Source organism: Triticum dicoccoides, chromosome 1A, assembly GCF_002162155.2.
Source record: "Triticum dicoccoides isolate Atlit2015 ecotype Zavitan chromosome 1A, WEW_v2.0, whole genome shotgun sequence".
NCBI classification, from domain to species: Eukaryota; Viridiplantae; Streptophyta; class Magnoliopsida; order Poales; family Poaceae; genus Triticum; species Triticum dicoccoides.
Window position 1 is genome coordinate 49,905,194 of NC_041380.1, and position 14,607 is coordinate 49,919,800.

The 14,607-nt window shown below is 46.1% G+C and overlaps 1 protein-coding gene across 1 annotated transcript; it reads right to left on the reverse strand.

Annotated features, from left to right (window-relative positions):
- Window positions 1-12,412: 12,412 nt before the first annotated feature.
- On the reverse strand, window positions 12,413-14,199 carry LOC119362394 (patatin-like protein 2). Its single transcript, XM_037627604.1, has 3 exons — window positions 13,932-14,199; window positions 13,656-13,837; window positions 12,413-13,569 (listed from the first exon to the last, which is right to left on the reverse strand). The coding sequence occupies exons 1-3, from the start codon at window positions 14,079-14,081 to the stop codon at window positions 12,672-12,674; spliced, it is 1,230 nt and encodes a 409-aa protein (XP_037483501.1). The 5' UTR covers window positions 14,082-14,199; the 3' UTR covers window positions 12,413-12,671.
- Window positions 14,200-14,607: the final 408 nt, after the last annotated feature.

A 14,607-nucleotide genomic window follows, 5' to 3' on the forward strand; every position in this document is an offset into this window, starting at 1 on the left:
GCCTAGAAATTGTAGAAAACTTGTCCGACATCAGATTTATGTTTAAGAAGATAAATCCACGTAAAACGGCTAAAGCCATTAACAAAGCTAACATAAAACTTAAAACCTTCAGAGGAGGCGGGGGCAGGACCCCACACATCGGTATGAATAAGCTCAAGTGCTTTTGAACAAATACGAGATGAATAATTGTAAGGTAATTGATGATTTTTGGCACGTTGACATGCGTCACAAACGGAAGTATCATGACTCGACGAACAAGGGAGTTTATTTGACCGAACGACAGATTCAACTACATTATTTGATGGGTGACCCAAGCGACGATGCCACTGACTTGATGAAGAACGGACTCCGGAGAGAGCTTGATGTGATGATGACAACGACCGACCGACCATATGCGATGGGGTAGAGGCCATTGCGGCTTCTACCGAGAAGAAAGACCCTCCTCGTGATTTTGTCCTTCACACAAAAGAAAAAACAGTGAAATTCCACAAACACTTGGTTATCCGTAACAAGACGATAAACAAAAAGAAGATGTTTGTGAATTTCAGGGACATGCAGAACATTTTTAAGGTGGATGGGATCACTAGAGCCAGCAAGTTTAGTATGACCAATATGAGAAACTTCCAAATCTGCACCATTTGCAGCTTGAACTTGATCCTTTTCACCATAGCGCTCGTGCACCGTCAAGCGGTCGAGGTCGCTGGTGAGGTGGTCAGTGGTACCGGTGTCGAGGTACTAATTGTTGTCACGGTGGCCGTATGTAGCCATGTTGTCGCTGCGGTCATTGGACTGGTAGTCATGGTTGCAATGATCGTGACAATAGGTGACGTAGTGCCCCTCCTGGCGGCATATTTGGCACCTTGGAGGACGACGATTTCTGCCGCCGCCGCCGTTGTGACGGCCACCGTTGTTGCCACGGTTGCCATTGGAACCATAGTGGCCACCATTGCCACTACTCCTGTTTCCATGGCCACCATGGACACCATTGCTATTCCGGTTGCCGTTGCCGTGGCGCACGACGTTTTTGGCTGATGAAGAGAAGTCGCCGTTGTTCGCGGCATGCTGCTCCTGACGCGCCTCAAAGCTGAGAAGGTAGGCATAAAAACCGGATAGGCTTACTTCTCCTGTGAAGATGGGGAGCGCAGTCATGAGGGGGTCATATTCCTGACCTAGCCCACCGATTATGTGCCCGATGATCTCGTCGTCGGACAGTACCTCGCCGACGGTGACAGTGCGTCGGCATAGCCTGTCATCTTGTGGAAGAATTCTGCCGCCGACATGTCCTTCTTCGTCCGTGACAGCTGCGTACAAAGTTGGTGCACATTGGCCTGATTCTGGGCAGCGAACATAGCGTCCAGGGCAGTCCAAACGGCCGCCGCGAAGGTCCCTCGCGTCATCTGGGCGACCACTTCCTCCGTCATGGAGGACAGGAGCGCGTCGAGCACGGCCTGGTCGGTCCTCCTACATGGCTCGTACTCAGGGTTGAGCACGGAGCGCGCAACATCTCCGGTGCCCTCGGTGATCGTCTTTGGCGGCGCAAGGACAGAGCCGTCGAGGTAGCGGAACAGGCCGGCACCGGTGAGGTTTGGGACAACCTGCGCCTTCCATAGCAGGAAGTCGGCGCGGGTGAGCCGGACGGTGATGAGGCCGGCGAGCGACGGCATTGTGTCGGTGTGGCAGGAGACGAGCGGGTCGGCAGTGATGGTGACGAGTGCGTCGGAGGTGGTGCCAGCCATGTCGTGGGAGATGGGATCGAGGCTTTGTTACCACGTTAGACAACAATATGTTTGCCGTGAATTGCCCCATGGGCTGCACCTCTATTTAATCTAATACACCTTGTACAACAAGGATACAACCAATCTAATACTAATCAGATCGTAGACTACCATACACAACAAATTACAATTGCTATATAATATCTCAATCATAAATACATGAGATATGACTGATACTATTTTATGTACGTTAACATGGCATGGGCCGTAAGGAGCCCGTGGATGCCGACCTACTCGAAATGCGAACCCGGGACCTCCAAGCCGCCATGGCACTGGCCGACATGCTCCAGAAACACTAGAGTCCAAAACGTCATCACGAATCTCATAAGGGTACTCCATAAGATAATGGAGCTCCAAGACGACATCAGTCAGTCAAGGCAGCGCCTGGCCGGTACTGACAGTGTCCATTTAGCCGCATCACACTTACCTCAGCCGGAGCCCGCACCAAGGAGTGAGTTCGGAAACCTTCGTCAAGCAAATTCACTGGATTTCTTTGATGATTTGCTTCTTTGAAATTTTTCATGCGAAACATTTTTATTTGATTTCTATGGGCTGAAATCTTTAGGAAATTTTTCTAAGGATTGCTTTGCACTATATTTTAAAGGAAAAGTTACATCCATTCCAACCTCTTTAAAAAATCATGTGGTTTTCTAACCCCGGCGAGCGAGAGGGAGTCACGTGAAGAATGGATAATAGTTTCAGGTTTTATACAAAGGGCAGTATACGTATCATGTATGTACTCATTTATTCTTCGAGGATCGACCCCACCATGTAGACAATGGAGGCCTTCCAGCGGGTCATATTAGCTGCCAGCCTACAACTCAAGCAGGGAACGACAAAGGCCACTGCGTATGAGATGCGGTGGCAAGGAATGATGAGCAATGAAACACGATGCAAAACTCGACGCTAGCCACAAGCATAAACATCACTGCTGCCTTGGTGGCCTTAGGTCATGAGGCTGGCATGGGCTATAACGAGCCCGCGGATGCCGCCCTATTCCAAACGCCAGCCCACGGCCTCCAAGCCGCCATGATATTGGTTGGCATGCTCCACGAAACACCACGAGACCCGAACATCATCGTGAATCTCATAATGGTACTCCATAACCCACTAGAGCTCCAAGACAACATCAGTCAGTTAAGGCTCCGACTGGCCGGCACCGAGAACATCCTTTTAGCCGTAGCACCCCACCTCAGGGTGATCGTCAGAGCTCGGTACCTCGGCCAGAGCCCGCACCAAGGGTTGAGTTCGGAAACCTTCGTCAAGCATGGTTTTTTTCTTGAGGATTAGATTTTTTTAACAAATTTTCTAAGGACTACCGTACACTATTTTAAAGAAAAATTTACATCCACTCCGACCGCTTTAAAATAAAATTCATGCGGTTTTTCTAACCCGGGCGCGCGAGAGTGTGAAGGAAGGATAAAAAGTTTTAAGTTTTATACAATGGGCGGTCTATGTATCATCTGTGTACTCATTTATTCTTCGAGCACTGTTGTGTGTATTCATTTTTCAGTTTGAATACAAAAGTATAACAGATGTATTGAATTGAAAGAAATGAAATATGCATCTAATCGCAAGCGGATTACGACCCAAAAAAAAACAGTTGTGTTCCGGTCTGCCGCGTACGTGGCCTCATTTACGTGTCCACTACTCATCCAATCCGAGTTCGACACAGTTGCTTACAGACTCGATCCGGGTGGGGGGCGAACGCACATGCATAGGGAGGCAACAACTATAAATATGTCTCGATTTCTTCCCACGTTACCAGCAAGAGCATTGCTTTCTGGCTTTCTTCGCATCGTCTCTCCATCAAACGATCTATCGATCGAAATCTTCCTCTCGCGCGTGGGCGTGGCGGCTGATCCACGAAGACCAATGGCAGCAGAAGCTCTTCTCCCGCCGCTGCTCCCGACGCCGCCCAGGAGCGAGATGCTGCCGCTGTTGCCGACGCCGCACGGTCTCGTCCTCACCATGCTGGTGTCCGCCATGGCAGGCCGCGCCGACTTCGTCGACAGGTGGGACTGGAACAAGAAGGGCAAGAAGCCATGCAGCTCCATCTCCTCGTCCTCGTCCTCGTCGTCGGAGGGCAGCGGGAGCACCGGTCGTGCCGACTCCGTCGAGAGGTGGGACTGGAACAAGAAGTGCAAGAAGCCATGCAGCTCCATCTGCTCCTCCTCGTCGTCGACGGAGGGCAGCGAGGGCACCGGCCGTGCCGACTCCGTCGACAGGTGGGACTCGGACAAGAAATACAAGAAGCCCCGCACCACCATCACCATGTCGTCGTCGTCGTCGTCGTCATACAGCGCCGGGAGACCCGGACGCGCCGACTCCGTCGAACGCTGGGACAGCAAGAAGAAACTCTCGACCTCGTGCAGCGCGTCCCTGCCCGCAGATCCCGGCCGCCATGACGACGGCAACAACAAGCGCGTGCCTAGCCCTAGCCGCGCGTCCTCGGCGGAGCGCTGGGACTTGCACAAGAAGCCTCGCCCGGAGCAGACGGAGAAGCTGCCTCGGACTATGAAGACCCCGGCGCTAGCCACGACACCGCACAAGGCCATGTTCGCCGGGCCCAACTTTCACGCCTCGCCGGATCCGAGCATGCTCCCCATGCCGCCCTTCTTTCTGCTGGCACGTTCGCATGCGCTCAGCTGTACTAGCTAGTAATTAAGTCCATATTACGGCGATCTAGTTCCTTTACTTGGTGATGAGGAGTAGTGCTGTAGTAGGATGTGCAATTCGATCCCATAACTTGTAATCCCTTTTATTTCATTCATCTCGTGATGAAAATATAGGAAGGATAGATGTTTTAATTTTCATGAATTTGTTCATGGTCATTTTTCTGCAGCTTAATTTCATCAACTTTAATATACTGTAGCGTTCAACTTGAAGTGCACAGCTCACTACAGTTTGCATGGATAGCAGAAGAGTAGCTAGGTTTGCCCTGAACTCCTCTATTGCTTCCTTTTCCTGCTCCAAAGGCTTCCAGATTTCTTCCTTATTTTACTATCATCACGTGTTCTTCATGCAATCAGAACTGCAGTAAGCAAGGGGGTGCTTATTCATGCATTATTAATTCATTACAGATGCAGTTACTGATTAATTCAGTTATACCACCACCGAGAAGCATGATGCAGAAACAGTTCTCGCAGAAATGAACTCAGGGAAGATATCAACACGCCCATGTCCCCACGATAAAGTTGAAGTTGAGCTTGTTTGTAGGTGAATCGAATGCGTTAGTAATTTTCGGCTGCAGCTGGAGACAGATGCTGTTGCTAACTAACCTAACTTTTGCCAATGCAGGACAGTGGCAACAAAGAAGGGTAGAGTAGCAGATAGACACGAGGCGGATCACAGGTACTTCATGACCGCTCAAAAACAGCAGGGTAAGAGCATCTACAACATGAGACATGACCGCTCAAAACCTCCCTATACGTCTGGGTGGATGTTGATCAGAAAATGAGCGACTCGAAAGGCAGACTCACATGGGGTCTCATGGTGGTCGGCCTAGTATTTGCCGGACTTTAAGACGGCCGGAGTACTCGTTTACCGGGGAGGGGTGGTAGTACAACGGGGTCGTGTGCTACTCATCGACGAGGACGGGCACGTGGTGGATCGTCGTGCATGGTGCCATGGTGAGGAGTTGTTTTCATGTGACACGGTTCACTTCCCCTGTCATGTGGTTAGGGTAGAGGTGCGACTGGCCCTATAGCACAACGCACCTCGAGCGCCGCGCATGGCGGGCGGGCGGGGGGAGAGGGTATTAAGGGGCTGTTTGGTTTGAGACTAAGGTTGTCTAATGTTGCCACACCTAAGGTTAGGCAAGTTTGACCAACTTGGATGGGTGTTTGGTTCAAGCCACATCTTAGGCAAGCCACACTAGGGTCCCACATCACATACACTTAAAAAGTGTGGCAAGATTCCCTTAGGCTTGCCAACTTGTGGCTCTCATTTTGAAGAACTAACCTTAGGCAAGTGAGGCGACATTGTATGGCAATGTGTGACATGATTAGGCCTAGAACTAAACAGCCCCTAAAGCCTTTGAGGGGAGATGGTCAGAGTAGTTTGCATTCAAGGTTCTCCTTCATACCGCATCTAGTGCTTAGTGCATCGATAGCAGAGGAAACCCTCGGGCCTCGGCGGCGGCGATGGAGATAACGGAGGTGAGGTTGAGGTAGTTTGCTGAGCAGAACATGTGCAAACGCACACGCCTGCTCGAGGTCGGGTCGTGGTTCAACACCAAGGAGGAGATGCGGGTAGAGGTGCAGGCGGTGCTGGGTTCACTTATATGCTGGAAGAGGAGAAGGAACTGTTCGGGAGGAGGGAGAAGTGCCATTCATTGCAGATCCTGTTGTGGTCGATGGATCAGGCGGATTCGGCGGATCCGGTGAGGGCTACCAAGTGGGCGGGTGTTCTCATCGGAAGGTTATACATGACGAATTTTCAATCCACGGCATGATATGTGATGGAATTTCAGCTGAAGATGGTTGTCACCTGCTGGTCAGAGAAGCTGTTGATAACACACAATGCATTGCAGACAGAAGCAAAACCCGTTATTGTGCACATATGTACGTCTACAGATCAAAGCTGGGTGAGTGACCAGTGACAGAGGAGCTACTCTGCTTTCAACACGCATATATTGTTGGAGCTTGAAAGCCTACAAGATGGTGCTGAATCTTAACAATCGCTCCAAATCCTGCTTCTTCTTTCTTCTCTTTCTTTCTTGCTTGTAGGTCGAATCGCACTGATTGATATTGCATCAAGTATAGAAGCAGAAGCATTGCTCTCGGCATAAAAGATATGAAATCGATCGAACAATTCAGAAGCATCGAAAAGATATGCATTCAGAAGACCTAGTGGGCTGGCCGGTTCTTAAGGCGCTTGACGGCGTTTCCATTTCTGCTGCGTACCGCTATAATAATTATTATTTACATATTATACTTAACGCAGACATTGAGTCCTGATATATTTTGCCACTCGCTTGACATGATAAAAAATTGTAATTACAATGAGATGGATGCACAGTACATTCACAAGATAAAATGCTACCACTATAGCACCTCACAAACTGAACTCCAGTGTATTATAGATTCAGAAGAGAAAGTAATGATACTACTACTATTTATTGGCACGGTTCTTCAGTTTCCATGCCTCCATTTCCGGGATTAACTTGCAGTCGCCAGCATGATGTCCATCGGTCTCCAGTGGGGCGTCGGACGTGATGGGCGGCCGCTTCTTCCGCTCTAGGTTGCAGCACCTCAGCGCCAGCCACAGGAGCCGCTCTGCCTACAAGCAATGACCTGGGGAATTCCAAACATGATCCACATTTCCTCCGGCCGGCTACTATATGTAATGCAACTCAGAAGATTCTTCTCCAAGTAATAAGATATGCAAGTTTGATACTTCTTTGCCCATCTACTTATCTACTTAATTTGTTGATTTGTTTGAGATAAGTAAGGTGGAGGGGTGTATAAAAGCAGGCAGTTCTCTTAAAGAATTACAGAAGGATCCTGTCAAGATCATATGTACTACAGTTCAGATGGAAATACTTGCAACTTACTCTATACAGATTACAGAATGAGTGTTTGCTTTTTCATGTAGTTATGTTTAGGTTATAATGTGTGCATTCTCAAACAGTTAAAACTTAGCATGACTTGATCGAGTTCATTATATTTATATATTACCCTCCTGCTGATACTCTGGAAAACATTATTTTTCCTTCGCAACAGGATGCTTTCTTCATGGTTATGTACTTATGCCCCTGGTCTTACAGCTTCTTTAGTTTCCTCTGGAGTTTGTCCATTTCATCCTGCACAAAAACAAATGGGGTTATTGAAGTAGTTAAGAGATTCCATGCTGAACCGATGTTCTCTGACATACACTAATGTATATCATCTATTTTAGTGGTCCTGACTAGGATGTCTCCAACTTATTTTTGTTTCTATTATTTTCCTTATCATCATTGTAAGTTGGAATCTTCACCTAGCCATGTTTTTATGTGTTCGAGGTCTACAGGTTCTGATTTATTTTTAACGAAATAGGTATTACCAAAGGTCGTATCATGTGATTTTTACCGTCAATTTTTCAGACTCCTCACAAATATTTTTGGAACTCTGTATTTCATCAGATTGATGAGCACCTTCTCCAGAATTTGTGCTCACCTCTTCATAAGCATCTGATTCCTCAATGCCTTGTCCAGCTTCATGCGCATCATACTGGAATGGATCAATCTCTTTATTTCATGAACCCAAGCTGCACTTTCAGAAGCCATAAGTAACACCTGTCTTTTTGTTGTTGACACATAATTAATCAACATGCCTTTGAGGCAACGGTGGTAAATCCAAATCTGAGGTCTGCTCCTATGCTTTCCTGAAAAGTTTTTTCAAGACAATTAAAGTTCATCAATGGTACTGGTTAGTAGAGCTAATCCATCAGACTCTGCAGCACCAGACTCGGCTGCCTCCAGGTGAAGCGGCGCCCCTCCACCTACGACCCTGACATCTCTCGCCTCAGGCAGCTCGTCAAGTAAGTTCTTCCTAAAATTAATCAGTGATTCCTGTTGTCACAGCCTATTTATTTTATAGTGCTCCGTGGGAGTATGTTATGTTCCTTTTTTTACTAGCTGCAAGGGAATGTTTGTGGTTGCAATAATATCCTATTCGATCTGCTGAAGAAAAAACAGGACCCCAAATTTTGAGGGAATTTGCTTGGTAAATTAGAAGTAACATACTCTGTTACATTTAACATATTATAATGTGTGTTCAGGCTTTCATGATTTATCTGTCCAACTGGAGTAGTATATGTATTGGAGATGATTATATTTACCAATTTGATATAGGACCATAAATACGTATGCATACATTTAATACTAAGAATGTCAAACTTACCACAGTAGGGTTATGGAATTTAGTGGTGTTTATTATCTATCCATAACAACAAGAGGACTTAATATATATCAGGATACTATATGTCTGGAAGAATAGGTAGAACTTTTTATTTAAATGGTTATTAAGATATGTATCTTCAAGAGAAGCGATAGAATGCAAAAGGAAGTTTTCAGATACTTGCAACTATTGGATTCATTCATTATGGACTGAGGGCATGTGACTAAGTTTTACAATATTGGCAAGTCAAAACATACTACCGTTTAACTCATATTGCTACCTTGATGTGAAAAAGATGTACTTCGCTTGCCTCCTGCATGATTGATACCCTTAGTAGAATGCTATTTAGCGGATATGTACCGTATTTCTGTCAGCTAATTATTCTTCATGTACATTTAGGATGCCTGCAAATATTATGGACCAGAGACCTTGAGAGGTATGAATATCCCTTCAGGTTCATGTAGCATGCCCTTCAAGGTAGGTGGCACACTAGAAAAGTGGAACATTAATGATTTTCCTCTCCTTTAATATCAATAACAAAATGTTTTTTATGTATGGCAAACCACTGAATGTTTCATAATGGTTTTGTTAAAGTGTGTGGAACTGTTGCATTTATAATATGCTTTTTTAATCATAAATTTCTTCAGAAGAATGATCTAGAACCATGGGTATCTGTTGGTTTATGATATTCCTTCAAAATGAAAATGAGGCCATTTGCATGCATGTTGCGACGCTTCTTCAAACTACATTTGTATTGAACATTGTTTAATAAAAATAGAAAAATAGTTAATCACATACTTTCGCTGTAAATGAAATGAACTTTCCTGGCATTCTTACTTTACATAAGCTTTGCTAATGAGTGTATGTTCTTAATAACCTTTTTCTTTTATTTGATCTGGTCATGAGTACTTGGAGATCTTCAAAGGATCACTAGAAGGATATAGAGGTTTGCACAAGGACACTACATTCCATTTGTATAACATGATTTCATATGTATCTAGATAGTAAGTGTGGTCGTCTTTTCATTTGTGAGAAACCATAATGTACCTTTGTGATCATAACTGTTAGAACGATCTAACATGTCTTTTCATGTTAGCGAGAAGCATATGCACCTCATGACCTTTACTGATTAAAGTAATCATTTTTATTATTAAGAGCAAATAGTTTTAGGCAATAGACAACAAATGTCTCAGATTCACTACAGATATATAGTGGAAGTTAGTTTGGAAGAAAAATATGAGAAAGATATATAAGTGAAAAAGAAGGACAATAAAAGGTACGCTAACATAGCATACCATGCAACTTAATGAAGGAAAAATATGTTGTGACAGTAATGAATGGTGTTAATTAAGAAATAAGAAAATTGAGGTAAAAGAATCAGTAAGTTTTTTTAGGGTAAAAGAATCAGTAAGACGATAAGAAAAATAAAAGTTATGACAAGATCGAGTGGGAGGTGACACTTCAGATAAAGTCCTACAACTATATTTTCTTAGATGAGCAAGTGACCAAGGCAAGTAATATGTTCATGCCTCAAGCTTCATTGTGATAAATGACGAGTGAACTGGAGAAAGAGAACATGGAGTATACGAACCATAAATACATGATTAGATGTACAAAACTGTGAGGATTGGAGGAAACAAACATGTAAATTCGGTGAAAAGGGGGTCTATGATTCTGCATGAGGCCATTGATCTTCATGCCATTGACCGTTGAGAATCACTTAACAAGGTTTTGACTAGCAACCAAATACATCTTGCAAAAATGTTTCCACAAAAAAACCATCTTTCTCAAGACTTATATTTTATATATTGTATAATTTGAGTTATTTGACAACACGAAGAAACATAATATATATAATAAGTATAGGCACGCAAACGTTAGAATAACCCCGTGTATTAGTATATTTTATATGCTTATCTATAACCTTCATTCACAATGTGATATTTTTATCAAGTCACAAAAAAGATAGAAGTATTAAAATGTGCACACCACGTAAAAAATACAATACTTATCGAACACTATGAGTGCCAAGAGAAAAAAAATCACACACCAAAAAACATAGAAATACATGATAGAAGATAAACTGAATGTAGTATTTATAGGATATATATACCAACTTCTTGACTCACACTATGACTGGTAGGAAGCAAGACATAAGAACTATGTAACCACATTTCTACGTAGTAATATAGCTATAGAGTGATTACTATCTACGAAACATCATGACTATAACTGAAGACATCAGAGACTATCTCATCTCAAGGCAGTCTCCACAAGATGAAAAAAATTACATTCAAAAGTTAATGTGAATTCAACAAATTGAACTACTCGAACAATTTCTCATAACTAAAAAGCATCTTAGGTTTTCTAACGGCTACTAAGCCATTGAACTCTTCAAAGTTTTATTTTTTTTAAATAATATTGACACCCGTTGAAACATGCTAAAAATATTTACTTTCAAAAAATACAATATGCCTTAAAATAAAAACGGCAATAATAAAATTTAGCCGCGCAAATGCGCGGGTGACCCATCTAGTTCTCAAGTAATGCAAAAGACCAGGAAATATATTGGTACGGTCTCGGTATTCAGAGGTGTAACCTATATAACCTCCTCAAGTAAATATACAAAGGGAACTGGTCGGTACAAGGTGAGTTGTTCCAGTGGAGTCAAAGGTCGGCGATCATAGTTAGTTCCAACTGAAGTTTGTTTTCCTGTCAGTACAAACTAGCTTTATTCATTGTTTCAGGTCCAATTCAAAAGTGATCCCAGTATCACTACAAAGTAGACCATAGAAAGTGTGGAATGACACTTAGTATATGTTACAGCGGATACTGAAGAGCCAATCCTTGGAGGACCTATGACCATAAGCTAATACCAAAAGATCAAACGGGAGATATCTTGCCGTAATACCACAATAGTAACATTCTTACTAGCCTAGCCTACCTAAAATCATGAACCATATGATTAAGAGCCCATATATGTGTGGAAGCCACCGTTCTGTTTCTTACTGGTCACACACGTAGTCTTGTTTACAACATCTAAACAAGAACACTTCTGTATGAGTCTATTCTCATCATAATATTTGTCTCTCTGTCTATTAAAAAAAATCTTAAGTGAGAAATTAGGGCATGTGCATACTGAATTGTATTTCCGCAATGTTTCAATTGCTAACATCAAGATCATTAATTAGACGCCATCTCTGTTTTCCTTTACAGAGTGTGTATCTTTTCAAATCTTGTATGAGATGCAGAAATGCTAAAATGAGAGAGAGGCGCACGTATCTGAGTCCATGGACAGCGGAGTAGCCGAGCTGACAACAAGTCGCGTCGGCTGCAGCGGCGTTGGAGGCAGAGCCGACCGGCGGCGTTCGAGGAAGGTACCAGCCGGCTGCGTCCGAGGAGCAGGGCGAGGAGGAGGTTGCAGGAGGATGTTATGGCTACGGGGAGCTCTCGCGGCGACGCGGAGGAATCGCTGGGAACGGAGACGATGAGAGATCGCGGCCTCATTTCACCCTTTATTAATGGAATCGTGGCCTCGGGTCTGGTGGGGCGTGAGCGGGTCTCAAGGGCACTAGTTGGATATGGGCCCTGGCTATCCTCTGACTTGGTCTAAAAAGAAAAGAAAAAACTAATCTGCCCCTGACGCTAATTTTTTTTAACACGTGATTTGACATTATTGCTCTTTCTGAGTGAAGGGTAAGTTCTAATCTGCACCAATGATTTGTCTCGATAATTTTAAATGTATCTAGACGGTGGTAGCGAAGCACAACTCAGATTTTATTTAAAAACAATAATTACTCACCCACGTTACATTATATTACAACTCTCGACTGGTTGACCTAGCATTGCTAGGATGCAAATGGACACGTTTGTCCGTGAAAGCATAATAAAAACATTCACGGTGACAATTAAAATAACGAAGATTAGTGTATCTTCGGCCGCGCATCAGTCTGCATCCCTGAGCATAGCAGGTAGTGCTTCTTCGTCTCTCTTCTCTTCCGAATCGACCTCTTCTCTATTGGGAGTTGAGGTTGGTTTGGCGCAGCTTGCGCTCCTTGGAGAGCTTCCTGGCGAAGCGCGCGAGGGCCTCTTCGTTGGTGCCCTCACCTTCGACGGACTCATACATCCCCGTGTCAATGTTCACCCGGGACACATTCTTCTTGAGCAGATTCTTACCGATCCCGATAAGTGCCTCCATGTTCTCTTTGGTGGCGATATCCACCGAGGACGTGTGCCCCGTGAGCGAGTCGTCCTGGATGCGTAGGTAGTTCTTCTCGATGCGGAGGGCCTGGAACAGCACTGCTGCGTGGATGTCGACCATGTCGGCGCTTGCATGGGAGAAGATGTCGATGAGCGGGGTGAAGCCACCGTCGTAGAGCCAGCGGAGGACGCCCCACTTGGCGCAGTCGGGGGCGGTGTACTTCTCGGCCATCTTGGCGGACCCGGTGCCGATGGAGATGATGAGGTAGTTGTTGTACTCAGTGGGCTTGCCATGCGTGAAGTCGGGGTTGCGGCGCAGCACCTCCTTGGTGATCATGGACATGGCGGCCATGGTGGGGTTGTTGGCTGCCACGCCGCCGTCGATGAGGTGGTACTCGCGGTCCGGCTGCTTGCCCGTGGGGTCGCGGGTGGTGAAATAGTGCGCGGGGAAGTAGGTGGGCGCGGCGGACGTGCTGATGCAGATGTCGGAGAGGTGCGCGTTCTTGAGCGGGTCCACCTTGGCCTCGTAGGTGTTGAAGATGATCGGCTGAAGGTACTTGATGTCGAAGGTCGGGACGATGATGTTGGTGACGGTGTCGGCGACGGTGACGTCGTTGGTGAGGCTCTTGATCTTATCGTGCAGGAACTTGCCGTCGTACTTGGGACCCATGACGGCGCCAAACATGTTCCCTATCGGGGTCAGCAATCCCCAGCTGGGCGTGAAGCAACAGCAACGACATCAACATCGTCGCCGACGGCAGAGTCCGCCGGCCGGAATTAGAAGAGAAGGTATACGTACCTCCTCTGCGGGAAAATCTTGGGCCCGTTGTCGAGGTAGAACTTGTTGATTTCCTTGGCCTCGAAGAGCGGCCGCTTGTTCTCGCCGGGCGCCGCCAGCATGGACGTGACCAGCGCGCCCGTGCTCGTCCCGGCGATCACGTCGAAGTAGTCCGCGATGCGCGCGTCCGGCCCGTCCAGCTCCTGTCGAAGTCGAACACAGCACACATCCCAATCAATCAACCGAACAATATAGAATGAGAGGAAAATGGAGGTGCAGAGGGACGGACGGACGTGCCTGGAGCTTGGACTCGAGGCAGGCGAGGATGGTGGAGGGGATGAGGCCGCGGATGCCGCCGCCGTCGATGCTCAGCACCGTGATGAGCCGCCCCTGCGACGGCGGCGGGCACGTCACGCACGTCGTCGTCGGCTCCGCGTGGCTGCACATGTTTAGCTTTCTCCGCACACCGCGTGCCCTGCACTGCTCTAGCTTTAGCAGCAGTCAAGATTTCCCGGGCGTGCTCGTGGCTCTTGTGTGTTCTTGTGCTTCCCGATCTGGAGCCTCTACCGGCTATTTAAAAGTCCGAAAATCTGTCGTCAGTGGCTAAGATGAAATCTTTTTCACTCCGTACTTCACACTTATAAATTTAAGACTCGATAAGTGCCACACATGTAGGCGTTAGGAAGTCTGCCCACACATTTTGTATGGTGTATAAGAGGAACAATCCACACATCTACATGTGGGCAAAACAACTAGCGCCCACACGTCTTTTTTTCCCTTCCGATCCCTCTCACACGTGTGCGTGTGGGCGAAGTTGATAACGCCCACACGTCCGTATGTCAAGCCTCGTACCTTCTGATCCCGCACGCCACGTGTGACGGTCACCGCGCGCCCACAGTTGCCATGGTCCAGACCCTTGTCCATGTTCGTTTAACTGCAGTTGCCATGTCGCTGAACTATGGTTGCCATGTCG